This window comes from Pollicipes pollicipes, unplaced genomic scaffold (genome assembly GCF_011947565.3).
Source record: "Pollicipes pollicipes isolate AB1234 unplaced genomic scaffold, Ppol_2.1 Scaffold_7231;HRSCAF=8579_pilon_pilon_pilon, whole genome shotgun sequence".
In the NCBI taxonomy this organism is placed as follows: Eukaryota; Metazoa; Arthropoda; class Thecostraca; order Pollicipedomorpha; family Pollicipedidae; genus Pollicipes; species Pollicipes pollicipes.
In genome coordinates this window covers 2,427,754-2,454,918 of record NW_023597034.1, presented here as the reverse complement: position 1 = coordinate 2,454,918, position 27,165 = coordinate 2,427,754, and the positions used below count along the sequence as shown (strand labels likewise).

The 27,165-nt window shown below is 62.2% G+C and overlaps 1 protein-coding gene across 4 annotated transcripts; it reads left to right on the top strand.

The window, feature by feature from the left end:
- On the top strand, window positions 1–25,835 carry LOC119109171 (membrane-associated guanylate kinase, WW and PDZ domain-containing protein 1). Of its 4 annotated transcripts, none has more exons than XR_005095401.1 (17): window positions 1–186; window positions 549–639; window positions 5,841–6,026; window positions 7,754–7,916; window positions 9,190–9,395; window positions 11,026–11,214; window positions 12,374–12,562; window positions 16,948–17,112; window positions 18,259–18,476; window positions 19,178–20,062; window positions 20,869–21,030; window positions 21,429–21,779; window positions 22,331–22,455; window positions 22,788–22,848; window positions 23,834–24,029; window positions 24,621–24,752; window positions 25,241–25,367. XR_005095401.1 is itself a non-coding variant. In XM_037232750.1 (15 exons), exons 1-15 carry the CDS (start codon window positions 16–18, stop codon window positions 25,484–25,486), a joined length of 3,534 nt encoding a protein of 1,177 aa, XP_037088645.1. In that variant the 5' UTR covers window positions 1–15; the 3' UTR covers window positions 25,487–25,835. The 4 variants fall into 4 exon arrangements, 1 of the variants encoding a protein (XP_037088645.1); XR_005095400.1 differs by having other exon boundaries at window positions 18,256–18,476; XR_005095402.1 differs by lacking the exons at window positions 22,331–22,455; window positions 22,788–22,848 and having other exon boundaries at window positions 18,256–18,476.
- Window positions 25,836–27,165: the final 1,330 nt, after the last annotated feature.

The following is a 27,165-nucleotide window of genomic DNA, read 5'->3' as shown; positions in this document are numbered from 1 at the left end:
ACGGGAAACGGCACCATGATTGACCGTACCGTGACCTTTGCAGGTTCTCTGACACGTGACCTACGGACCTACCTGAACACGCGGTTCCAGAAGGGCTCTGTGGACCATGAGCTGCAGAACACCATCAGGGACAATCTGTATCTTCGCACCGTGCCTGTCACTACGCGGGCCCCGAGGCCAAACGAGGTCAGCCGGGTCGCGGGGTCACCTGAGAGGGAGGGAGGGTCCTAATATCCAGCCCACCTGCCAAGCCAGCCTGTGCTCACCGACTCTGACCTTGCCCTCTCGCGTGTCGCCGCCATTCAGAGCTGCGGCCGACGCGTGAAACGCGATGCCGACGCAGAGAAATCCGATCAGGCGCCTGTCATCTGCCGAAATAGCGCTCGGCCTGGGTCGCTTTGTCGGCGTCGGTGCCGACTCACCTGCGTGGTGCGCCCGGCGGTCGGGTGACCGGATCTTCGGAGCGGAGTGCCATACTGCTCTGTGTGTGCGGTACCTGCTCCGTCACGATCTTTGAGCCTGCTGACGCGCGCTCACGTCGGTTGCAGGTTCCCGGCGTGGACTACACGTTCCTCACGCTAGCCGAGTTCAAGGACTTGGAGCGGTCCGGAAATCTACTGGAGAGTGGTGTTTACGAAGGTGAGACGGCAGTGTCGTCCGGGTCATGTCACAGGTCATGAAGGTGAGACGGCGGCGTCGGCTGGGTCATGTCACAGGCCAAGAAGTCGATACAGCAGTGTCGTCCGGGTCATGTCACAGGTCGTGGAGGTGAGACGGCGGCGTCGGCCGGGTCTGTCACAGATCATAAAGGCGGGTGAGACGGCAGCATCAGGTCGTGGCCCGGTCACAACTCGTGCCAAACTCCGGACCCGTGTGCGGTCGTGCGCGGCGCGCTGCTCAGTGAACCTCTCGCGAGTCTTGTGGACCCAGGGCCCGCACACGAGCGAGTCCGCCTCGGCCGCGTCTCGGCTGAACCCCGACCCCCAGCTCTCGGCCACTCCGTGTGGACCCGTTTGCCGGCCGCGACGCGCCACGCGTCGCGGCCGGACAAGTCACGTGACACGGCTGGCCCAGATTCGGCGGCCGGCGGGTGCGCTCTTTCCTTCCGGGACGGCTTTCCAGCGGCCGCCGCGGCGCTTTAACATAACAGGTTTGGTGACGTGTTTAAGGTGGCGGACCGGCGGGCGGCCGCGTCGCCCGGTCGCGACCACACCTTTGTTTTCGTCTGGCGGCGGCCGGCGTGGTCGGCTGGCGCGTCATGGCGCGCCCCCGACAACGGCGGCGGCGCGGGCGCGGGGCGGCCGTCGGCGTCGCCGCGCGGAGCCGGACGGCAGCTGCCGGCAGGGCCATGTCCCCAAGGCGCAGGAGAGCCGTGTCCCCGGACCGCGCTCAGACTGGCCAGTCCTCGGAGCGGGCCACCAGCGGGCCGCTGCGCCGCTGGCTGGCCGCGCTGACCGGCGGACCCGGCGGCGGCCGCGGCCGGAGGCGTGCCGGCGCCGGGCCGCGGCCGGGCGTTCTGGTGCACTGTCAGTGCCCCGTCTGCCGGGCTCGGCGAGCTCCCTCGGTCGGCGGAGCGCAGCCGGCGGCCCGGCGACGGCTGCAGGGCGCGTTCGGCCGCGGCGGGGAGAGGCCCACCGTGGATGAACGCGCCGCCGGCGGCAGCGGGACGGCCAGATCGGAGCGGCGGCAGAGGACGTGGGCCGCGAGGCGGCGCGACGGCGCGGCGCCGCCACAGGAGCGCTACTGCGACCACCCCGCCTGCAACGCGCCCGGGGGAAGGTCCGGAGACAGACTGAGCCCCGTCACCGCCTGGTCGGCCGCGTCCGATCTTCGGAACAAGACGTGGCGCTATCGCAGAACTGTAAACGTTTCCTCGCCCCGCCTCAAGTCGGAGACGGCACCTGAGCTGTGCTGGCTGTCTCGCTGCCTGAAGAGGAGGTTCGGAGCGGCGTGCAGCGATGACGTTGGCACCGGCCGGAGCACCCTGGACGCTCTGTTTCAGAGGTCGCCCCTGCTCGGGGGAACACTGCGAGCGGCACGAGGTGAGCCGTCCGCGGAGACGCCGACGCCGCACGTCGCCTAGACAGCCGTATCGCTGACGTCACGGACTCGGCCGTAGGCAGCGCAGCACCTAGCAGCTCCGTATGCAGCTGGCTCCGGATCGTTGTAGCTCAGAGCAGCAGACTGTCTTCGTCTGGTGAACCACCTCCTGTAGTTGAAGACCCTCCGCCCAGGAAAGGCACTGCGCGCGAGACCAGGGAGCGCTGGTGAGCCGCCGAGAAAGACGCTGGAAACACTAGGAAAAAAGACTGAAAGCGACCGCGCTGGGAAGGACGGATTATGCGGGGATGCGTCGCGCCAGCATCCCGTCTCGGCATACGACCGTCCACTGCCAGGTCTGAGTTTCGGGCGCGCCATGACGTCACTGAGAATGTGGTCCGTAATTGTTGCTGATACGTACCCCCTCCCCTTCCCCATAACTTGTGGTACTGGTGCACTGGCAATATATTGAGCATGGCTGTGACAAACTGAATCATTTAAGATTGTTGCTTTTGAATCCACGACACGCATTTAAACTGCGGATTTTGTGCTCCGTCATTGGTGTCCACGTCTTGATACATGGATTACTTACATCAGAGAACAAATTGTGCATGATGCGTTCAGGATATCCTGGGACAGTTGCATGATTGTGAACAGTCTAGTGTTACGTTGAAGCGTTCAATAGAATGTTCCACATGTGAAAATTTTGAAGCAGGCATTAGATGCGATGAAATAAGCTCACTTATAATGAGCAGTATGCTTTTACGGGGAGTGTTTCACTTGTGTATGGGGTCCTGCACTGAAGTAGCCGAGTTGAGGACCATTCGGTGCAGTTCACAGCCATGCTCTTTTTAAGATCTAAAGCTCTTAAGTTTCTGAGCTTCACGCCCGCGAAGATGTGATTTCGGGGAAACTATTTCAAGGGCACCCGACCAACCATGAAGTCATAGTAATGCTATTCAGAATAAATCCTGTTATTTCATTTGTCATGCGGTGTTCAAGGTAGGGACAAATTTATTGTCGCGTCGTTGATATATGGTATTCATGATCACGATTTTCAGATGTAACTGTCATTTAACTGTCATATAACTGTCTGGCTGTCAATCGGCTCTTAATAAATCTCGTGCAAGGTACGATGACGTGATCAAACAATGACACATTGACGAACACATTCACTAAACAGAGGAATTATGTTGTCTAGAGCAGTCAATTCCGCCTAAAAGTTTACCAATAATTAAAGGTGAGCCTAGTTCACCATATAGGATGCTTGCTTTACCTTCTTCAAATGTTGTTAATTGCTGTCATCTCCCTTTATTTTTATTTATCTTTTATCCCCTTACATTCCAAAGTGGGAAAGTCCGCTGAAGGCAAGATAATTTTTCTGTTTAGTAAATATGCTCCTCAATACGCCATTGTCTGATTACGTCATCGTATTTTGCAGAACACTGACTGAGAGCCAATTGACAGCCGTATTATCTGGAAAGTGTGCTCACGAATGCCAAACATGAAAAGCTCAACTACCATTTTTTCTGGCTTTGTTCCCTGCATGGGTAATGGAATTGACTTTATTATGCGCCATGGATGGTTGGGTGACCTTAGAATAGTCTCCTCGAGGGTGTGTGCACATCTCCGCGGACGGGTAGCCCAGACATTAGAGAGGTTCAGGTTTTAAGAAGGGCGGGACAGTGAACTACACCAAATTATCTATGAGATGGGTATTTCGGTTTAAAACGCCATGCAAATGTGGAACATTCCCTTTACAGGCAGTCTGATGTACTTATACCACCGCAACGAGCATTGCATAGAGGGAACGCCCACCAGAAGCTGGCGTGCCGTGGAGAGACTGGACACGTGGTGTCAGTGGTAGAATCGGCACGATCCGTACCGAGTCGCCTTGGTAGAGTGGTAGCGCGTGAGCGCACCATCACAGCTGTCGGGGTGGCCGGACCGTGGCAGATTCTGGATGCGCTGCGATTGGCTGGTGGGCTGTCACTGGTGTCAGTTTGCCGGCCGCTGAGCTGGCTGTGGACCATCCGCTGAGCTGGCTGTGGAGGTCAGTAGCTGTGAGCAAGTGTCCGACCAGCCGATGCAGCCGCTGACCTGGCAGCGCTCGCCTCAGGCTGCGCTCGTCAGCTCCGGCGACCTCGGCGGTGTTTGGTGGCGCCGGCTGGGGCCGTGCCGGCTGCGCACCCGATGAGCCCCTCTGTCCTGCGTTGGTGGCTCCTCGCAGCGGTGCACGCGAGGCGACCCACACTGCTGCTGGCTCCTCGCGGTGGTGCGCGCGAGGCGGCCCGCACTGCTGCTGGCTCCTCGCAGCGGTGCACGCGAGGCGGTCCACGCTGCTGCTGGCTCCTCGCAGCGGTGCACGCGAGGCGGGCCACGCTGCTGCTGGCTCTTCGCATTGGTGTGCGGGGGTGATCCACACTGCTACTGGCTCCTTGCAGCGGTGCGCGCGGGGCGGCTCGCACTGTCTGGCCGAACCGAGCGAGAGTCGGTGGAAGTCGGGAGCGGAGGCGAGATGGTTCGGACGGTATGGCAGCACGGCAGCGCTATGGAGACGGCCGATTTAGCACACCTGAGCTTCGCATGGCACTGAGGATACCAGGCCGTGCATCCGTGCCTGTGATAATAGCGACAGCAGTGGTGGGGATCGAAATAATGCTGATAGAGATGATAACAATCACGTGGATGTTGATGGGGGTGGGGGCGATGTAAGGACGAAGAGGACAATATCGACCGAGGTGGTGATGATGGCGGTGGGGAAGGAGAAAGTCCTCCGTCCGCCTGCAGTGTTGTGCCGCCCGGCTCTCACCAGACGGCGGTCCTGTATAAGCCATGTCAGGCACGAGGCATGTGCAACAACGCTAAAGACACTCGACACCTGGCCCGAACGGGTCACTGTTTTGCTCGCTGCATGCTTTGCTTGCTGGTATTGGCGCCCAGTAGCTGCTCGTGAACTGGAACAATGTCTTGGCTCTGCGGTGAAACAATGCCCCCGTCGGTCGTGTCGAATAGCCTCGGTCTCCCATGCTCTCCCTTGACTCTCTCCCTCTCTCCCACCCTCGCTTTGCTGATAGATCCTTTTGTTCTCCTGCTCAGCAGCCATTTGTCATGACCATTAATCATAATGTGGCAAAAAAGCGTGTGTGTCGGACTGTACTTCAGCCACAGTGCCGTAGTTTACGTACTCAGGAAAGTATGCCGCCAAATTATGGCCAAGGGTTTGAAATGGTTGTCACCGTGGACGAGCCTGGGCGTCCGAATGACCTTAACTTTCTGATGGATCTCTTAAAACCAACGCCACACAATGCTCCTGGTCTGAGAGTCCCATGCATCCGACGTGGTCCATGGTGAGTATCGCCCGCTGCCAGCGGCTGGCAGTGGCGTCGCTCGTTGTCCCGTGACCCCGCCTCGCCTGGCTTCGGTGACCTGACCCGCCCGCACTCGCTGGCGGTGACCTGATCCGTCCACACCCCACCGGCAATGAGCTGACCCCGCATCGCCCGGCTTCGGTGACCTGACCCCGCTTCGTTCGGCTTCGGTGACCTGACCCCGCTTTGCCCAGCTTCGGTGACCCGGCCCCGCTTCGCCCGGCTTCAGTGACCTGACCCCGGTTCGCCCGGCTTCGGTGACCTGACCCCGCTTCGCCCGGCTTCGGTGACCCCGCTTCGCCCGGCTTCGGTGACCTGACCCCGCTTCGCCCGGCTTCAGTGACCTGACCCGGCCGCACCCGCCGGCGGTGACCGAACCCCGCTGCACCCTGCTCGCAGTGACCTGACCCCGCGCCGCCCCGCCGGCAGGTAACCACTATGGCACCCCGAAGCCGGCGACCGAGCCGAGCGCGGCGCGCCAGGCTGTGATCGGGGACGTGCTGCTGCCGGGCCGGCACCCGAACAGCGAGGGCAAGCGGCGCCGGAACCGCTCCAACGTCGAGGCCATGGCCGCCAAGAACACGGAGCCCGAGCCGCGCCCGCCGGGCCAGCAGGGTAAGGCACGCCGCAGCAAGGCAGGCTGACTGCTAGTCACCAGGGAAAGGTTTTTGGGGGTTTGGTTCGTGGGTTGCGGCTGGTCAGCAGGGTGCGCACCCGTGACGTCTGCATGCTAAGGGGAGAGGAGAGGTGTGAGACTGCCAAACAGGGTAAGGGGAACCGGGGGAGGCTTTCAGCCGGCTTCGCCAGGGGCTGTGAGGGAAGCACATAGCAAGCTGCCGAGGGGATCGGGTAGCAGGCGACGACGGCGCGTCAGACCGGCCAACTGTGTGAGGGATTGGCGGAAACATACAGTGCAGTGCAGAAAACATTCAGAAAAGATGCAGTGCGGAGCTCCCGCGCAGACATTGCACTCCTCTTGGCGGCGAATCTGGTGTGCAGTGTGTTCACCCGAGCTGTCCGCCGGGATTGACCCCCCCCCCCCCTCCCCCGTTCCGCCGTACCGCGCAGCTCCGCGGCAGTCTTACATCCCCGCTACGGTGATGGCCGCCGTACCGCGCAGCTCCGCGGCAGTCTAGCAACCCAGCCGTGGTGGTGACCGCCGTACCGCGCAGCTCTGCGGCGGTCTTACATCCCCGCCGTGGTGGTGGCCGCCGTACCGCGCAGCTCCGCGGCAGTCTAGCAACCCCGCCGCGGTGGTGGCCGCCGTACCGCGCAGCTCCGCGGCGGTCTTACATCCCCGCCGTGGTGGTGACCGCCATACCGCGCAGCTCCGCGGCGGTCTAGCAACCCAGCCGTGGTGGTGACCGCCGTACCGCGCAGCTCCGCGGCGGTCTTACATCCTCGCCGCGATGATGACTGCCGAGTGTCTGTCAGCCGAATCTCGGCTGTCGGCTGTCCGGGATCTCTGATGCGCTCAGGACGACTTGTGATAGGAGCTGACAGTGTATATGATGGCGATGTGTACGCCTGGCTGCAGGAAGGACTGAGCGTATATTTTGACGATGCGAATGAGTGACGATGAGCGACTCGATCTTGTTGTTTGATCGGGTGCTGCGCCGTTAACGGCGGAGGGCTGCGCCGGTGATTACGACGGTGACGTGGCCGTGTAAATGTTTACGCGACAAGTGCAACTCTGCTCCCGCTAAATGCGGATGTTTTGCTGAACGTGCTTTGTTTGAAATTGGAAGTTCAAACAGCGTTTTTGCTGAGAAGCAGTGCGTCGGTCGGTATGCTGACATCGCGCGTTTTTGTCGAGCGACCATTTCATCAGAATTTGTATATTTGTGTTACTTGCATGTATATTTGTGTTGTTTACAGCAGTGGCTTTAAGCATGACCTGGCTTTTCTATTATGGCTGTCTAAGTTGACTGTCGTGCCCGGATCGAAGTGTCGTCGCACTCGAAATGCTCTGTGTGACACGACCATTCCTCCACGCACTTGTGTGCGTGTGCGTCACGCTCTAGTCACTTCGCAACTCTGTTGCCGCCTGTTGTTGCCCTCCCCCCCCCCCCCCCCCCACTCCCCATGCAATCCTGCGCACGAGGTCGCCTGACCGCCGGCCCCTGCCCCCTCCCAGCGCCTAACTGCTGTGTATGTCACCCGGTCTGACCCGGCTCCCGGTCGGCAGTGCCCGAGTACCCGTCGGTGCCCCAGCACCTGACTGCTGTGTATGTCACCCGGTCTGACCCGGCTCCCGGTCGGCAGCGCCCGAGTACCCGTCGGTGCCCCAGCACCTGACTGCTGTGTATGTCACCCGGTCTGACCCGGCTCCCGGTCGGCAGCGCCCGAGTACCCGTCGGTGCCCCAGCGTCCGGACGGTCCGAGCATGAACGGCTCCGGCCACCAACCGGCCTGGAACGGCGGCGGCCCGGGCGCCGGGCTCGGCCCACTGCCCGACAACTGGGAGGAGGCCTTCACAGAGTACGGAGAGCCCTACTTCATCGAGTGAGTGGCCCGGTCCCGGCCGGCCCCCGCGTCGCGACAGGGGGTAGACAGCGGCGGTGGTAGTGCGGCGCTGGTGGGGGGTTTGCTCTCCGAGGAGGCGCCGGATGGAGCGGGGCGGAAGTGTGACCAGGTTAGACGCGGCTGGATCCGCAGTCTGGACAGTCCCGAGGCTCAGCGCCGGCCGCTGTCTGCTGGTCGCGGGACCGTCCCGCACCGTGCCGATTCTGACCACAGACAAGCGCTCGCTTTTGTATGCATGCACGGTTGGCAGCTGGCCGTCCCACCGTCCGTGAAAGAAGTGGCGCCAGGAAAACGTATGGGCCAGATGAACCTGATTAGAAAATCGCATTATCTCAGAAAAGAAAGCATCTATGCCTGTTCGGAGCTTGGCTGCTCCGATGCCAGTTTTTAGTGGCTTTATTTCACTGATTTCATACCTGCTCTCGTCCACTTGGTGCAAGACTGCTAGTCGGCTCCTGAAGCGATAAGAGTTGAATGTTTTCACGTCCTTTGCATTCAAAATATTACAGTTCGTGCAAGACTGATATTCGTCAGTTAGATATTTACGGTTAAAAGACGGGAAAGGTAAAGCCAGACTGAGGGGACGGGGGTAGCTCGGTTGGGAAAATGCTTGGCTTCCTCGTGGGAGTCGCGGGCTCCATTTCTAGTCGCCGCCACAGCCTCTGGGTGCTGTTGTGACTATTGCCGTCGCTGGCGCTCCATGAGGACGTTACACGGTGACATGCGCATCGCACCGCTTTAGAACAAAAATCTGGAACTGCGGCCGGACCCTGGATGGATCATGTGCTTTTGGCTTGCAGGAAAGAAGGCGTAGACAACTGAAAATGATATTGCTCTGAAAGACGTTGAGTGGAAAAACTGTGTTTCCGTGTATCCTTTAAATATGTTTTGCCTTTTTACCCGTAGCCGTGGCAGGTCAGAATTATGTCACCTCACGTAATGCCGATGACATTGTCTTATCATGTTGTACACATGCACGGTGATTACAAACGTTTCTCTCTCACGCGAAGGAAGACACATATTGCAGACTGTTTATGGGCCCCGTCGTTTGCTTGGTATGCATTCGCTGCACGAGAATGATCAGTTTCCTGATTTTATTATTATTTTGTATTGATTTATTTCAGCATTTCACGAATATAAACATAAATTGTCCCCTGAAACCACCTTTCTGGTGTCCTATGTGAGACAGGCATTAGCGAGGCTGTCACGCGTCGTGCTTCGCTGACATTGATCACCTCGCCGCCCACTCCAGCCACAGCACGGGCACGTCCCACTGGCTGGACCCGCGGCTGGCGCTCGTGCAGAAGAAGTCGCTCGAGGACTGCGACCTGAACGAGCTGCCCTACGGCTGGGAGCGCATCGACGATGCCACCTACGGCACCTACTACATCGACCACGTCAACCGGCGCACCCAGTACGAGAACCCCGTGCACGAGGCCAAGCGACTGCAGGAGCAAGGTGGGTGCCTCTGGAGGACGCCAGAAGGTGGGCGGCCGCGACAGCGGTGCCCGCGTTGTGCCTTAGTCGGCCCACAGTGCTCACGTTTATGGACGTGCATAGATGGCGTTGCTCTTGGGATGCTGGCTTTTGGTTTGGAAAGGTAGCCATTTGGGACGTTGGCGTTGGTATTGTTGTAGTCCGCCAACTGTAGGCAAGCAGCACGTTTGAAATGGGCAGCTCCTCTTTTGTCGATGTCTTTTGTCGATGTCTCGTTTCTGCTCGCGATCGCACCTGTGTAATGTATTCCACACGGCACCTACAGCACTCAGTTTGCGTGCTTCTGAATAGCTCTCCCCGTGCGCGTACGCCGCTCGTAGCCTATGTCGGGCCAGTCCGGCCTGCCGTCCCCCTCTGCTAGAGCCACGTCACCGCCCTTCTGACTGAGACTCTGTCGCCGCTGCGCAGCCGGGCAGCAGGAGCAGCCGGCGCAGGGCGGGCCGGCCGACCCCGCGTCCCGGCCGGGTCCGCCGCCCGAGCCGGAGCCGGCCCCCGAGCGTGGCTCGCTGCCGCCTCCGCGCGCCGGCGTCAACAGTGAGTGTGGTCACCGCCGCCGTCGCCGCCGCCGCTGCCGCCGTCGTCGCCGCTGTCTGTCCCCGAGGCGCGCGTGGAACGGCCCTCACGCTCTGCCCGTACCCCCGCCGCGGCCTGCGCTCGGCGTGGAGGCTTCAGCGTGCTTCGGCTAGGGTTTAATGTTCGCGTAAGGCTGACGGTTGTTGACAGTTGGTTTATTTGCTCTAGGAGTCGGCATATGCCAGTGATTGGATGATTGTCTCTGGATTGTTTGCGCTCCGCCGAAGGACTGGTGTTACATTGGAGCACCTTGGCGAAACTCTAAATGTGATTACTCGTTATATTGTTATTATTTTGATTTTCTTGTAAACTGGCTGCGGCAAATATGTTTTCATATCTAGCAGTATATCTTTTTGGATTTTTTCTATGCTGATCCGCTTTCCACCCAACTCGATTGCACTTTGCTTTGCGGACCGTTTTGTATGAACTCCAGTGTCTGCCACGGAAAACCTAACGGACTTGTGATTCCAGCTTTCCCGTTAGATGGTGCTGTATTGCGGTGTTGACGTTCGAACAGCTCTGAGCATTTTGAGCTGTCTGTCTCTTAGCTGTACGAGGGTTTGCGGTGACATGCCGCATTCACTTCTGGCAGTGATTTTCCTTCCCTGTAGACATAGCCCATATAGTGGTCTCTCCTTGGAAGTCGTTCGTCCCATAGGACTTGGTAACGACAGGAGGACGTGCCGCCAACGTGTTTTTGGACCTTGCAAAATGATGTGGGGCTCTCCAACTCCGGTGCTACCGCTGTGGGCCTGTGACATGTTCCTCGTCCTCGTCCTCGTCCTCATCCTCATCCTCGTCCTCGTCCTCGTCCTCGTCCTCTTCCTCATCCTCGTCGTCGGTTGTGACCGTCTTAACCAGCGGTGCCCTGCATGATCCGTGATCGAGGACTGTTCCCGCCCGTCCTGGCTCGCACCGGTGCTCGTCTCGTGTCCGCCGAGCGTTGTCTCCTGACCTGACCTGACCGTGACCTGCGCGCCTGTGACCCGCGTGAGCTGACCCCTAACCTGCACCGCAGACGGCCGTCCGTTCTTCACGCGCAGCCCGGACGAGCTGCGGGGCCTCATCATCCAGACGACGCTGCACAAGTCGTCGCGTGGACTCGGCTTCACCATCGTCGGCGGCGACGACGGTGACGAGGAGTTCCTCCAGATCAAATCCGTCGTGCCCAACGGCCCGGCCTGGCTGGACGGCAAGCTCAATACCGGTGGGTGGCGGCGGGCAGTGACAGTCGCTCTGGTGGGGGCGGGGGGGGGGGGGGGTAGGTGATGCGTCAGGACCGGTGGGTGACAGTGGGCAGTGACGGCCGATCTGGTGGGGGGGGAGGTGGTGATGCGTCAGGACCGGTGGGTGGCGGCGGGCAGTGACGGACGCTCTTATGAAGGGTAGGAGGTGCGTCAGGACCGGTGGGTGACGGCGGGCAGTGACGGCCGCTCTGGTGGTGGGGGGGGGGGGGGTAGGTGGTGCGTCAGGACCGGTGGGTGACGGCGGGCAGTGACGGCCGATTTGGTGGGGGGGGGGGGGAGGTAGGTGGTGCGTCAGGACCGTTGGGTGGCGGCGGGCAGTGACGGACGCTCTTATGAAGTAGGAGGTGCGTCAGGACCGGGAGGTGACGGCGGGCAGTGACGGCCGCGCTGGTGGTGGGGGGGGAGGTAGGTGGTGCGTAAGGACCGGTCGGGATGGCGGCGGGCAGGACGGACGCTTCTTAGAAGGGTAGAGGTGCCGTCAGGACGGTGGGCTGACGGGGGCAGTACGGCCGCTCTGGTGGTGGGGGGGGCGGGGGGGGCAGGTGGTGCGGTAGGACCGGTGGGTGGCGGCGGGCAGTGACGGTCGCTCTGGTGGGCGGTAGGTGGTGCGCTAGGCCTCGTGTCGGCCGAGGCCAGGAGATAACCTGACGGCGGGTTGTTTGGTGGTTGCTTGCTTGTTTGCTTGCCTGCTTTGCTTGGCTGGTCGGTGCTTGGTCGGTTGGCTAGTTGGTCTTCCTACGGTGTGATTGGAGCGCCGTGTGGGGTGCGAGGCAGGCTCTGATTCGGTCCGTTCATGTCCCCGCTGAGCGGATGTGCCCGGAGGTCTGAAGTTTGGTCTCGGTCTCGCTTGGTTCCGTGCCGCGGTCTTGTTGGGGTGTTGATTACCACCGAGTGCACTCTTACCTCTGACGTAGATGAACAGGCATCACTGGAGATGTCCCGCAAAGTGGAACCACACAACCCGTCACCCCAAATGTAACACGCGATTTGGCGTATTATTGCCAGTGCGAAGCCCGCGGTGTCACACACTGCACGGCCGTGTATGACGTAGCGCCGATCAGATCAGATCGTCTGACCTCGTCTGACCCGTCTGACCTCGTCCGCCTGGCCGTGTTACAGGTGACGTGCTGGTGTACGTCAACGGCCAGTGCGTGCTGGGCTACACGCACCAGGACATGGTGCACATGTTCCAGACGATCGGCGCCGGCGAGCTGGTGCAGCTGGAGGTGTGCCGCGGCTACCCGCTGCCCTTCGACCCGGACGACCCCAACACGGAGATCGTCACCACCATGGCCGTCTCGGCCGCCGGTCAGTGACGCGCGCCGACCTGACCGGATGAGACCCCCATGCCCGCCGGACAGGGCGGGATCCCCGCCAGCGCGGCGGGTCCGCTGGTGGAAGCGGTGTTGGGTTCGGGCGTGGGCCCGTGCTCCTGTCGGCCCCGTCGCTATGTGGTGGTTCATATACACTGGACTCCGAGCGCCTCGGGCGTTTCCTGCCGGTCCGTTCGTCGGTTTGGTTCGGTCCATCCCTGGCTCGCTTGTTGGACTGATGAGTGACATCCATGCAGCGCCAGCTGTTTGGATTGGCTCGCTAATGTCAGTGGGTTGCGTGCCACGGCATGCGGAGTGTTGGCAATGCCATCCATTCCGACGTATCCCTCCAACTGTTCGCAGTTCACACGCGATATAGATCTGTCAGTTGTCTATTCAGCAAGGATCGCGCCGCTTTCGTACCCATTTAGCGTCGTTCATGTCACGTGACTGGCCATTCAGCGGCGGCCGCCTCGCTCCCCCCCCCCCCTCACGTGACCCACAAAGGGGACCACCTGTGCGGACGGTGTCGTCGGCACGTGAGGCGCGCGGCCGCGGCCGCTCACCTGCACTCTGACACCCGGCCCGCCCGGCACCGTCGAACGTCGGCCCGGTCCGCGAAACACGACCGCTCACCTGCACTCTGACTCCCGGCCCGCCCGGCGCCGTCGAACGTCGGCCCGGGCCGCGAGACACGACCGCTCACCTGCACTCTGACTCCCGACCCGCCCGGCGCCGTCGAACGTCGGCCGCGGGCCGCGAGACACGACCGCTCACCTGCACTCTGACGCCCGGCCCACGCGGCCCGCCCGGCGCCGTCGAACGTCGGCCCGGGCCGCGAGGCACGACCGCTGCTGTCTGTCGGCTCGACTCGGCTCGGCTCGGCTCGGAGAGCTGTGGCTTGTCTCGGTCCTAGGCCGGGGGGCGGGACTCGGAGGCAGCCATCGTAACGTCGGAGGGATGCGGAGGCATCAGTCGCTGTGCGAGCCGGCCCCGTGCTTGGGCGGCAGGACACCTGAGCTCTGGAGTCGGGATGCGGGCGGCGCCTGTGCTCCTTCCTAAGCTGACTCTGTGAACCTGGTGGTGAAACCGGTGCTGATGCAGGTTGAAGACTAACGTCAAGAGTCCATTTATATTGTTGACCTTTGGTAGCGGCACGAAGGGATCAGTGTCGGTCTCCCGTTTCGCAAGTTAGGTCAAATTGCAGATTGTACTTTTCGATATCATCTTGCGCGCGGTTAGGAGACCATTTGTCGCACAGAACAGCCGAAGCAATCGGCCTATGGGACGGGACATCCGGCCAACCTCCAGCACAGTGTTTCTACCAGATCCTGTGCGTCGCGCCGCGCCTCCGCCTGTGTAAAACCCGCCATTGGATCGGATGAGATCCGGATCTCCCCGGGCCACGTCAGACCGTATTCTCACCGGATCCGCGCCGTCTCTCCGCCGGCGCGCCGGGCGCCGGGCGGCCGCCAGGCTGGCGTTTTGCGCGCCGCTCAGCCGGCTTGTCGGGTTTCCCGGCTGCTCCACATTGGTGGTAATCGGATCGGGCACGCGGCGCCAGGTATGCGCCGGCCCCGCCTCCCTCCGCCGCCGCTGTCGCCGCCGCCGCCGCCGCCGCCGCCCTGCGCAGTTCGCGGCGCTCAGCGGGGTGTGCGGCACAGAGGCGAGACGCTCGGGTCGAAGAGGCGGCGCGTGGACTGCGGTCTGACGTCAGTGAGGCACCTGGAAGCAAGAGAAGACCGCAAGGGCATCCCGTTGGCCGGCGCAGCGCCGCCAGTGGGGCGCTGATGAGCCGGTGGTAGACAAACGCGCTACTGGAGAAGTGACGCGACGGTAGCGTTCAAAGTGTTCAAGTGTTCAACATATCAAAGACACTGGTGGTGAGCAAGCGGCGCGCTGGCAGCGAGTAAGCGACTCACGGCGGGCAGCGGTGCGTTGCTGGTGAAGATTGCGGTGACCCGCTGGGTCGCCATGAGATGGTAACGGCGCCTGACCACCGCCGTCGCCGAGCGCCCGACCACCGCCGTCGCCGAGCGCCCCACCGCCGCGCCCGACGCCAGCCGTCGCCGAGCGCCCGACCAACGCCGTCGCCGAGCGCCCGACGCCAGCCGGAGTCGAGCCGCCACTTTCGCTGACGGGGTGGAAAGTTCGGCTGTGACTACTGTGGACGGAGTGGATAAGAGGCCGACGGTGTCGACTTTGGATAAAGTGGACTAGAGTTCGGTTGCGACCTCCGGGTGGAGTGGGCAACGGGCCGGCTTTGTGGACAGAGTGGACACGAGTGCGGTTGTGACCTCTGTGGACGGAGTGGGCAAGGGGCCGGCTGTGTGGACAGAGTAGACAATAGTTCGACTGTGATCTCTGTGGAGGGGGCGGACAGCGTGCGGTCTGGCGGAACCCACTGTGCCGGCCGGCGGCGAGCGCCCGTGGCTGGCGGCGCCATCACGCTGCGATGCTGACAAAGCTGGGTCGGCTGGCGCTAGGCCGATCGACGCAGGACGTCCAGTACGCGCTGGGCGGCGGCGGCGGCGGCGGCGGGGGCCAGCCGCCCGTGCTCAAGATCCGCGCCGCGCCCGGCGTGCGCACGCACGTCAAGTATGATGAGCGGCGCCACATCTGCCGCATCGTGCTGTGTGAGTGTCACCGGCGCGCCGGACCCGGCGGCTGCGATCGGAGCCGAACAGCGGAGAGGGGGCGGTAGGGGCGTCGCCAGACTCGCCGCGGCCGGGGTTCTGTCCCCGTCGTGGTCTGTCCAGACGCGGCTTGTAGGCTGCAGCGCGATCTCCACTGGCCACTTGAGCGTCTGTACACGTCCAGAAGTTTCGCCCGGGGAGTATGGGTGAACGTCCCAGGTGTTCACCTGGGAGAGGTGCTCTCCTGAACACGCTGCTGGTGTGCAACGTGATAGGCCAGCGCCGATGTCGCGGCGGTGTCGCTGCCTGACGACGCTTTGGCCGCGGGTGGCGGGTGTCGGCCCGCTCCGGTGACCGGTCCCCGTACCGAGCCAGGCACCGACCGGGCGCCGGGCGACAGTCCGCCAGCGGTGCTCGGGCGGCGGGCGCCGGTCCGCCAGTGGTCCTCGGCAGCGGGTGCTGGGGCCGTCGCCGGTCCTCGGGCGGCGGGTGCCGGTCCGCCAGCGGTGCTCGGGCGGCGGGCACCGGTCCGCCAGCGGCCAGCGTTGCTCGGCGGCGGGCACCGGTCTGCCAGCGTTGCTCGGGCGGCGGGTGCTGGGGCGTCGCCGGTGCTCGGGCGGCGGGTGCCGGTCCGCCAGTGGTCCTCGGGCGGCGGTTGCAGGTCCGCCAGCGGTGCTCGGGCGGCGGGCACCGGTCCGCCAGTGGTCCTCGGGCGGCTTGCGGGCCGTCGCCGGTGCTCGGGCGGCGGGCGCCGGTCCGCCAGCGGTGCTCGGGCGGCGGGCACCGGTCCGCCAGCGGCCAGCGTTGCTCGGGCGGCGGGCACCGGTCTGCCAGTGGTCCTCGGGCGGCGGGTGCCGGTCCGCCAGTGGTCCTCGGGCGGCGGGTGCCGGTCCGCCAGCGGTGCTCGGGCGGCGGGTGCCGGTCCGCCAGCGGTGCTCGGGCGGCGGGCACCGGTCCGCCAGTGGTCCTCGGGCAGCGGGTGCCGGTCCGCCAGTGGTCCTCGGGCAGCGGGTGCCGGTCCGCCCCGAGCCCTGTAGATCTCGGTGCGGGCCCAGTCTAACGGTCGACGTTCTCGTGTCTCCAGGCTGTGCTCCGGACGTGACCGCTGCGGTGTGGTCGGTGGTGAGGAAGGATCCGACCGGCTAATCACTCGTGGGGCGGAACACACGTGATCCAGGGGTGTTGGGGGGGGGGGGCTGTGTTGTGGTCCAAGCACCGGGACCTGCTGTTTGGAGGTGTGGTATCTAAGGAAAGGGTTTCTGCGAGTGGTGTGACGGCTGGCTATTTCGTATAGTAGTTTTATTTTCCGGCTTAACTCTCCAGTTGTGGTAACCACTTCTCCACCCACCACGCAGAAAAAAGGACAGTTGTTGGCCAGTTGTCTGCTGTTGTATAGTTGGCCGCGTCACAGTTGAGCTGCTCATCACATTCGGTATTGCACATGACATTACGTCTAGGTTACTTTGTCAATTTTTCGACAATAGTGAAAAACTTTATCCCTCTGGGCAACATTTCAGGAGCACCAATGTGAATGCAAGTGCTGATGTACGCGTTGTGACGATTTGGTGGGACTTTCTTACAATCCCGTGAGCACGTGTTGGCCCGCTCCCGATGTACTACGTATCACACCGCACGTTCATAAGCTCGTGCATGTCCACCACCGCCCTGTGTGGCGAATCTCGCCGCGTACCGCCGACCTCGCGGCGCACGCCGCAACCTTGACCGGCCGCTCCGCTTCTGGCAGACACCCAGCCGACGGACGCGTACCCGACCGGCGCCGGCGAGCGGCCGCGCTCGCCGCCCAACTCGGACGAGAGCATCAACACGTCCAAGTCGATGCCGGACCTGAGCGGGGCGGAGCGTCCGCCGGACGTACAGAGGCCCGGCTCGGCCGACCTGCTGTCGACAGGTGAGAGGCCCGGCTCGGCCGACCTGCTGTCAGGCGAGAGGCGTGGTCTGGGACGGCGCCGGCGGCGGGAGGCAGCCCTCTGCTGCCAAAGCTGAGCTGCCGGAGCGGAGGGGCGCCCCGTCCCACAGCGGGTGTGCGGCTCTGTCCCGGATTCGGAGCGAAGGGGTAGATTAAGACATTGGCCGCGAGAGGGCGGAGTGTTGAATTTATGATGCTTGGTGCTCACCGCTTCGTAGCAGATGTAAAGTGTGGCATAGCGGCGTCTCGATAGGCAAAGTGAAGCACGAGTTGAGTGAGGCCTGTCAGCTGCCGTTGTGCTGTGGGTCGAACACGCATCTCTACATCATCACCCCACACTCCCCAGCTGAGCGCGTGGCCGCCACAAAAACCGAACCCCGATTACTGGCCTGGCGTGAATGCGACACGTCCCGGCCGCATGATTGCACTGGCGATTGCACGATTGCACGATTGCATTGCACTGGCGATTGATTGCACGATTCTACGTCGTTGAGCGCGGGCCTGTTGTGTGCATTCTCGCGCGCTCGTGTTACCGCCGCGTGACGCTGATCCAGTGACGGCGCGGCCGGCTGGAGCGTGCGGCGTGCTGCCTGCGGCCGCCGGTCCGGTGCGGTGTTACGTTGTGTCTGTGACGTCGGACCTGGCCAGCGGCGCAGAGATTTCTGATCTGTAGCGCTCTCGACTTCGATGGACATGATATTGCAGGGGCGATCTCCCAAAGCTATTTCGTAAAGACACGGTGTTACTTCAGCTAAAGATTTTCCTGCATTGTGTTCCTGCTGCACACGTACAGCTGTCAGGAATGCCGCGGGCGCCGCAGCGCGGCTTTATAGTGCGAATTTGTTTGCTGTGGGTTTACCGACCAGTTCGAGACTCGTGGTACATCTGTTAAAATTGTCTTTACTTGGTGCGTGTGGTCGTAGCTAGAACTGGTTTGATAGATTTCGACGGCAATGACCATACCATTTACATGTTGCATAAGGTACTGGGAAAGGTTTCCTGGCCATTTTACCGCTCCCTTTCCTCTGATGACCTCATGCTGCGACGTCACCTTCTATCCAGGACTGTCGATGACGACAAGGTGTGATGTCACTGCCGCTCCCCTGACTGTCTGTGTGACGTCAGCAGAGAACGTGCCGCCGACGGCGCCGAAGCCGCGCTTCCTGACGGTGCCCATCGTCAAGGGCGACTCGGGGTTCGGCTTCACCATCGCCGACTCGGCCTACGGCCAGAAGGTGAAGAAGATCCTGGACCGCAGCCGCTGCACCGAGCTGCAGGAGGGCGACATCCTGGTGGAGATCAACAACGTGCACGTCAAGGCCATGCCGCACGCTGACGTGGTCCAGGTGCGACGGGCGCGAGGGCGGCCGGACGGCACGCACAGGGGTGGCGCGGGGTTCGGTGGCGTGGGCCGGGTTCGTGGACGGTGTGGGTGGGATGCTTGACCCGGATGATGCGCGATCGGTGCCCGCAGTGGTAACGCGGGGATGACGTCGGTCGGTTTAGTTTCATCGTACTGTTGGAAGAAGATTCTACGTGTGGGGTAGGACACGTTCGCTTCTGGTATCTTCATATCGGTTGGGAGGAATATCACCGCGACAGTGGCTTGATCGCGCATCGGATTGAGCTCGGAACGATCAGCGCGCTGCAGTTGCTCGCGATGCAAAACACTTGCCCGTTACCTGCAGCATCAGGTAGCGGGCTTTGTGTCGCAGTAAGCTTCTGTGTCACTGCGCACCGGCCTCATCCAGAGATACCTTTGAAATCATACGACATCTTGTCCTCTCTGTCACGTTCGTCAACCTTAATTACTGATCTGGACTGGTATGTGATATCCGCTGTGGTCAATAGCAATGCTTGTGCATGAATTGGTCGCTCTGACATTTTTTGCATCAGTCACTGGCTACGGAATCAGTCGGGAAACGTATCCATCTGTGTTGTGCCGACGCTTCCTGTGGAGACGATACGCACCTGAACTGCGCCCTACTATCGTCTGTCGTCTGCTCCGCCACGGCTCGCTGTTGACGGCTGGCCGGCCGCTCGGCAGGTGCTGAAGGACTGCCCGGTGGAGCGGGAGGCGACCGTGACAGTGCAGCGGGGCGGCTCGCACTCGCCCACCAAGCCCAAGACCAAGCGCAAGGAGGAGACGGCACGCCGGCCGCCGCTCTCCGGCCAGTACCGCAGCAAGACGCCCACCGCCGAGCTGTACAGCACCCAGCCCAAGGAGGTGATGCCCAGCCGGCCCAAGACGCCGCTGGTCGACACGCGCCGCGCCAAGACGCCTTCGTACGGCCAGCTGCCGGGCCCGCCGCCGGCCGGCGCCGACGCGCGGCTGGCGCTGGACGGCCGCGCCGGCCCGGCCGGCCCCGAGCTGCGCTACACCGCCGAGCCGGACGGCCGTGCGTTCAGCTATGACCGGCCGAACGGGCCGGCGCGGCCCGAGCTGGCGGCGCAGTTCGGCCGGCTCGGGCTGCACGCCAGCTTCGACGAACGTGACGCGGAGCCGCGCGGCTACGGCGCGGCACCGCCCGGCTACGGCGGGGCACCGCCCGGCTACGGCGCCGCCCCGCCCGGCTACCACGCCGCCCCGCCCGGCTACGGCGCCGCGCCGCCCGGCCGGCCATACGGCGGCGCGCCGTTCGCGCCCGAGGGCTACTACAGCGAGCAGGGGGCCGGCCGGGCCGCCGACGCGTCGTTCGAGCAGTACGCGGCCGAGGGCGTGCCGTACGGCCAGTACCGGCCGGCCGAGCCGGCGCCCGGCCGGCGCAAGCAGAGCACCAGCTTCGAGCACGAGCAGCCGGCGCCGGCGGCGGTCACGCGCGCCGCCCGCCCGGCCGGCACGCACCAGTACCTGGAGATGGCCGTCGCGCTGATGCGGCACCAGTCCGGCTTCGGCTTCCGCATCGTCGGCGGCACCGAGGAGGGCTCTCAGGTAAGAGACCGGCACAGAGTGTGGCCTCCAGACAAACAAGTTTCATGGGGGTTTAATGGTGACGCAAGATGTTGCCGCAAAGCATGTGGGAGATAAATTGCTGCTCATTTGACAGCTACCTGTTTTGAATCGAGGGTGCACATAACGTTATGAACGGTCGGTCACAGAACATGTGCGATACAGGCCTTGTTTGATATGGTATAAGAAACATGGCCTTTAATTTAACAAGTCGTCTCAAGCCAGGTCTCCCAGTCGTTACCTTTTTCAACGGACATATATGCCACAGTTCACGATGCATCCATACACCCTCATAGGCATATTAACCGCAAACTCACCGCGCACGAGCGACCAGATCGGCTCTTACTCATTTATATATATATATATATATATATATATATATATATATATATGCTGATTTGTATCCTTTGTAGAGCCCTGCCACCCATGTCGAATGGGACCCAAAGGTTGACATGCCTTCCCCCCCCCCACCCCCAATGTTGTTGGCTGCAATATTACAAAATGGTAGGGAGGCTAGCTTTCACAGAGAGACCGTCTTCTTTGGTTGTTGTCTGCTGGTCGTGACTTTTGTAATGCTCCAATAAAACACTATGCAATATGTGATGCAAAACATAGAAATGGAAGCTGGCGTTCGTCAGAATAAAGTGGGTTAACTCCATTGCGAAGCGCACTCACCCTCAGCTCTCATGTTTGTGTGCTCACCCGGTCCGATCCTAGCGTGGCCTCTGCGCTTGGTGTCACCGGGGCCGCGCTCCCCGTTGACGGCCTGGACGTGGTCGTCGCGGCAGGTGTCGATCGGGCACATCGTGCCGGGCGGCGCGGCGGACGTGGACGGTCGGCTGCAGTCCGGCGACGAGATCATCTACGTGGACGGCCAGCTGGTGATCGGCTCGTCGCACCACCACGCCGTCCAGCTGATGAGCCAGGCGTCCAGCAACGGCCGCGTCCAGGTGAGCGGGCGCCCCGCGCCGACGGAGCCAGAGTTCAGAGCAGGGGCGCTTCCAGGGCGGAGTCGGCTCCCTCAGGCCTGCATGTTTCATGTTAGCAATGTGGAGCGCTCCTGGCGTCAAGTTTATAATAAGCGTACACCTAGATAATGTTGTCAGCAATGGACCATGTTAGAACAATATAGTGATATTTAATCAGTAGGCTCTTCATGGGTCCGTAAAGCAACCCTCAGTCACTTCGCGCGTTATCTAGCCGGGTCTGGGCCCTACGCCGACCCACCCGCCAAACAGCAGCGAACACCTCACCCCGTGTGGGCCGACCGATGCCCCAGTCCATGCCCGTGATCGCGCCTGTTCCGCCGCCCTCCGCCCCTGCTGACGGCGCGCGCGCCTCCTGACAGCTGGGCATCCGACGGCGGCTGGCGCGGCACGACGCCCTCAACCGCAGCCAGGAGCAGCCGCCCTACGAAGTGACGGTGACGCGGCGCGAGGGCGAGGGCTTCGGCTTCGTCATCATCTCGTCGGTGAGCCGGTCGGGCTCGACGATCGGACGCCTGATCGACGGCAGTCCGGCGCAGCGCTGCGGCCAGCTGCACGTCGGCGACCGTATCCTGGCGGTGAACGGGGTCGACATCGGCGGCCTGCATCACGGTCAGATCGTGACGCTGATCAAGGAGAGCGGCTACCGCTGCGTGCTCACCGTCGGGCCGCCGCTCGACGACTCGTCCAGCACCGCCTCCACGTCGCAGAAGGTGTGTGGTGGGGGCGCGCGGCGGGGCGGGGCACGGCGTGGGGGTGTGTGGCCGCTGGCCGCTGACGAGGGGTGGGGGCGCCCAGGTGTTTGTAAGTTATCGGTGGCATCAGAATCAGCCCGCTTGTGGTTTAGTATTTAATCGGAAAGACTCCAGTCACCCCTCCCCATTTGTGAAACAAAAATGAGTTGAATCCGTGGAGGAATGTGGTCCGCCTGAAAGTGGGGTTGGATTAAGACATTTTCACCCGGATCCCCCCCCCCCGGATCCCCCCCCTTTCCTCCCCGTCCATCCCAAGTGACCTTTGCAACATTACGCCCGTGTTGTCAGCGTGGTTGTGCGTTGGAGTAGCTGGTCCGTAAAGGTGTTCCACCGCTGCGAATAAGGAAGCCGTGATGGCTTGTTCACAATCGCGCACCATTGTGCTCTGAGTGGCCAGGAGTGGTTGTGAGCTGTTGGTGGCGGGCGGGTGCCTACCTGTGGCTCGGTCCCGGTGTCGGCTGTGTCATGTGTCGTGTAACCTAACCCCTGCCATTTTGCGCCACACCCAGGGTGACGTGGCGCAGGGTCCGGGCCACGTGACCTCGTCGCTGGGCCGTGACGTGACGCCTGACCGTGACCTGTCCTCCCGGGACGTGACGTTTGACGCAGACGAGAGTCTCCAGTATCCACACAGGTACATGACGTCATCGGCGCCGTGGGAGACGGCGGTGTGATTGCGTGCGCCGTCGTTGGCGGTGCTCATTTGCACAGAGTTTGTGTCAAACCTTTGGGTGTTTTGCGCGGCTTGCTGGAGGTGGCATACATTTTGTTTCGCTTCATTATTTCCATTTCGTGGTGCTCTGAAATTTGAACTCGGCTTCGGAAGTAGAAGAGAATGTAAGATCTAGCAAAGCCCTGCTTGATGATATCATGCTTTAAAGTTATTTCATCTCTGGACTGTGTAAGTGCGTAACCCGCCGGCTTGTTGGATGACATGACTGACCTTGGGCCTTCTGACGACCCCAGGCGAGACGGCGACCCGACCTGGACCGGGGACAGACGCGTGACCTACCCCTGGCCCGCCGAGGTCAGTGTCAGTGTGGAGGTCAAAGGTCGAGGCGCGTCCGGCACCGCCCTGTCTGTGTGGTGCAGGCGGTGGCAGCCTAGCAGTGTGTGGTGCTGGTGAACACGAAATCTGCCTGTTTTGTATCTACTGTGGATTTGCGCTGGCAGCTGCTGTCTGCACTCTTGTGTGACGTTTGTCCTGGTGTCCCCGAGAGCGAGTTAAGGCGCTTTCCGACTGGCGCTGCCCTTGCGTAAGTCGACTCTTGCCGTTCTGCTGTTGCTAAGGTTTCACGCTGGGTGATTAAGTACTGGTGACGCTTTTGTGAGGACGGCCTGATGCTACAGAAGCGTAACTTTCGAAGGTAACGAGCTGTGGAAAGAACGCGATGGAGGCAGGCGTTTGTCATCAGTTGTGGTCGGGTGTCTCACTCCCGGCGAGTTTTGTACTCGGGCGTGTGAAACAAGCCCCACAGCGCTGGCCTGCGCCGGCTCACAGCATGGCTGCGGGCCGGCGCGTGCAGCCCCCCCCCCCCCCCCGGCCTCCCCTTACCGGTTACCTCAGACTGGTCTCCGCCGCCCCGGCCTCCCCTTACCGGTTACCTCAGACTGGTCTCCGACTCCCCGGCCTCCCCTTACCGGTTACCTCAGACTGGTCTCCGCCGCCCCGGCCTCCCCTTACCGGTTACCTCAGACTGGTCTCTGCCGCCCCGGCCTCCCCTTACCGGTTACCTCAGACTGGTCTCCGCCGCCCCGGCCTCCCCTTACCGGTTACCTCAGACTGGTCTCCGCCTCCCCGGCCTCCCCTTACCGGTTACCTCAGACCCGTCTCTGCCGCCCCGGCCTCCCCTTACCGGTTACCTCAGACTGGTCCCCGCCGCCCCGGCCTCCCCTTACCGGTTACCTCAGACCCGTCTCCGCCGCCCCGGCCTCCCCTTACCGGTTACCTCAGACCCGTCTCCGCCGCCCCGGCCTCCCCTGACCGCTGACTGGTCTCCGCCGCGCCGCAGGGCGAGGACTATCCGATGGAGGGCGGCGGGCGGCGGCGGCGGCGGCGGCGAGGACGAGTTCCACGCGATCGAGCTGAGCCGCGGCTATCGCGGCTTCGGCTTCTCGATCCGCGGCGGCCGCGAGTTCCACAACATGCCGCTGTTCGTGCTGCGCATCGCCGAGGCGGGCCCGGCCGCGCAGGACGGCCGCCTCAGGGTAGGTGGCGGCGCCGACCTCTGGCGGCTGGTGGCGCTGGCCTGTGATGGTGTGTGGGCTGACCTCAGATCGGTGGGACGCTCGCCTCAGCGATATCTGGGAGGTGCTACCGCTGACTTATACCAGGTGTCGCCGCTGGTCTCTGGAGGCATCACCATCTCACTCAGTGCGTCCACATTGTCGCCGTTTTTTGCACTGTAAGCGCGTGATGCGGAAACAGCCCAAGTTTGCTTCAGTTTGTCTTATTTCGTTCATTAATGAGGCTCTAAAATGTAGTGGTTTGCAATCAGCATATGGATGCGGCTTATTCGTACGGGGCGCAGCGTTAAGACCCGGCAATATAGATTCGCTGTATGACAATGTCTGCCGTACGCCGTCAGCCAGCGTGGTCTAAACCACTGACAACCCAGTGATTATCTTCCCGGAGATGGGCTGTGGGCGCCATATGACCAGGGCGGGCGGCGTGCCCTTAAGGCCAAACGATCATCATGGCACTGGGCACAGTCTGGAACGCGTGGCGTTAGTTCGCTCTCCAGCTAGTGGCATCAAGCAGGAACCCCCGTCATCTGACGCACGTCTTGTGGCTTCCAGGTGGGCGATCAGATAATCGAGATTAACCAGGTGAACACGAAGAACATGACTCACGGCGAGGCGATCGAGCTGATCAAGCAGGGCGGTGCCGTGGTGCGCCTGCTCATCAGACGCGGCGGCCGGATACCACAGGTGAGATCCGCTAGTGGCCGTGGCGAACGGCGCGGACACGCCCACCTGCCGCCCGAGCGTCCGATTGGCTTCGGTGATGAAGGCGGCGATCGTGATGCTTCGTGAGCGGGGACAGCCGCTTCGTGAGCGGGAACGGACGCTTCGTGAGCGAGGACAGCCGCTTCGTGAGCGAGGACAGAAGCTTCGTGAGCGAGGACAGCCTCGCAAGGTCGCAAGTCGCAGGACAACCTCGCAACAGTTTATGTTGCGAGGGCCGTCATCTCGAGCTGGTCCTGCTAATGCGATTGCCCAATCTGTCATTGACCTGACTTCTCGCACAGTGACCGCCCCTGCCCTGTGTGCTCTCGAGGATGCTGCTCGTGATTTCTGCCCCTCTCCCACCCAACGTCCTCGCTTCGGCTTGTGCTGCCGCACGGCGGCCGCCCTTGACCCGCGCTCCCACCCGGCGCCGACGCCGCCAGCTGACAGTCTCACCGCGCCGCCGCCAGGTGATCATGGAGCAGGCGGCGGCGGCGCCGCTGACGCCCACCTCGCTGGGGCCGGCCGGCCGCTCCTCCTCGTCGCTCTCGCAGCCGTACCCGCCGTCGTTCTTCCCGCCGTCGCCGCAGCTGTACCACCCGCAGCGCGGCGGCTACCCGGCGGCCAACGGGCCCGCGCCGCGCGGCCCGCTGACCAATGGTGACGTGTCCGGCTACGAGGGCCACGCCTACTGGAGCCGGCAGGCCAACTTGTAGCGTCCCGGCGCTCGCGCAGAGCGGCGACGGCTGCGCGCGCCGGCCTGCGCACGCTCGCCTGGCGCTTCGGTTTGTTCGTGAAGTGTTTGTTTGTTTGTGTCGAGTGGGCGCGATGCGGCGGCCCGGTGCGCGGATGTTGGCCACTTGTGTTTGCTCGGAAAAGACAATCAGTTATCTCCTGATCTGCTTGCGGACGGTGCCTTACAAAGAACCCCAGCTTTGGAGTCGGTCTCCGACCTACGGTGCGCAACAAAATGTAAATAGTAGGCTAGACTCGTTACATCCAAGCATTGTACAAAGTGCATGATCAATGTTTATGTGAAGCACTAATAAAGTACTGGTATTTTGCGCCGACTGTGCTGACCGTGGAGTAAGCAGGAGAAGGCCAGCATGTTCACCGCAGCTTGGCAATCGACATGTCGGACATTGCTTTATCATCCGAAGGCCTTGCTGGTGATGTTTTGGTGTCATGATTGGCAGCTGCACTGCACTACCGTTTTGGGCGGTTGCTGATTTGGGCCGTTGGTAATCGGTATCCACTTATGATGAGGATGGTTCAAAGACAGGAACTTTTACATCTGTACGCAGGCTCCCTTGAAATGTCCGTCCTTATTCGTTAAATTGCCGGCTCAAAAGGTGATTACCCTGGGTGGCGATAAGTGTTGTGGTTCTGCGTTAACCACTGCGCGTCTGGGAAACCAGACGCACGAAAACTCGATTCCCTGTGGTACCCGCCCTTCCTGGCAGGGTGAGAGGCGGGCGACGCCATATAGACTCAGCGGCTGAGTGTGTCGTAAGCCCCCATGACGACGGCCACTCCCTGTGCCGAAGGCCAGGTGATGCGGTGGGAATGAACCCGTGCCAGCCCACGCCGCTCAACCCAGGGGCGGCCATCTCTGGATGGAACTGTCCAGTGCCATGCCAAGCTCAACCGTATGCCGCCTGACATACCGCACATGAACACGGCACGCCATCTGGCGTCTGGAGGCCGGCCGTGGCAAGCGACGCCTCCTGTTGGTGCAGATGACACGACCGGCGAGGACAGTAACCAGCGGGCGCGAGCAGCGGGCGGCACCCGCGTCCCGCACAGGACGCCTCGCAGCGGTGCTGCGGCGCAGTAGGCTGCGGGCTCGGAGGACCACCAGATTCGCGTTTGAGGACCTTTGTGCGCGCATCTGGGTTTGTTCCACTTAAAGGCAGCCGCGTCCTCCCAGTAACTCGGCACCGCACGCGGGGGCGGATCGAATAGATTTGTCCGCCGGGACTCCGCTCCGGACCGCTCGAACTCATCCAGCGCACAATTCAACCGGCCCTGGAGCCGGGTGCCGCAGATGGGGGAGCCGCAGGTACCAGGCGTCGGCTCACCCCGACCGCTACCGTCCGCCGCTGTGGAGCCGGACGCCCCTGAGCTCGCGGACGTGAGAGGGAGGGGCACGCAAGGAGTCATGAGCACCATCGTGGCACCATCAGCGACGTCCCCGTGTTCCGTTACACGACGCGTTCATTTGACCCACTTCTTTCCGGAAACAAGTCACAGAGCTACATTCGCAGTAGGTATTGCGGAGCGAAGGTTTATTACCAAAGTTATGTGCCGACATTCAAAGCACAAAATCACATAGAAATGTATCACACGAACAGATACATGAATTATAATACACGATGCCACACGTAGGTAATCT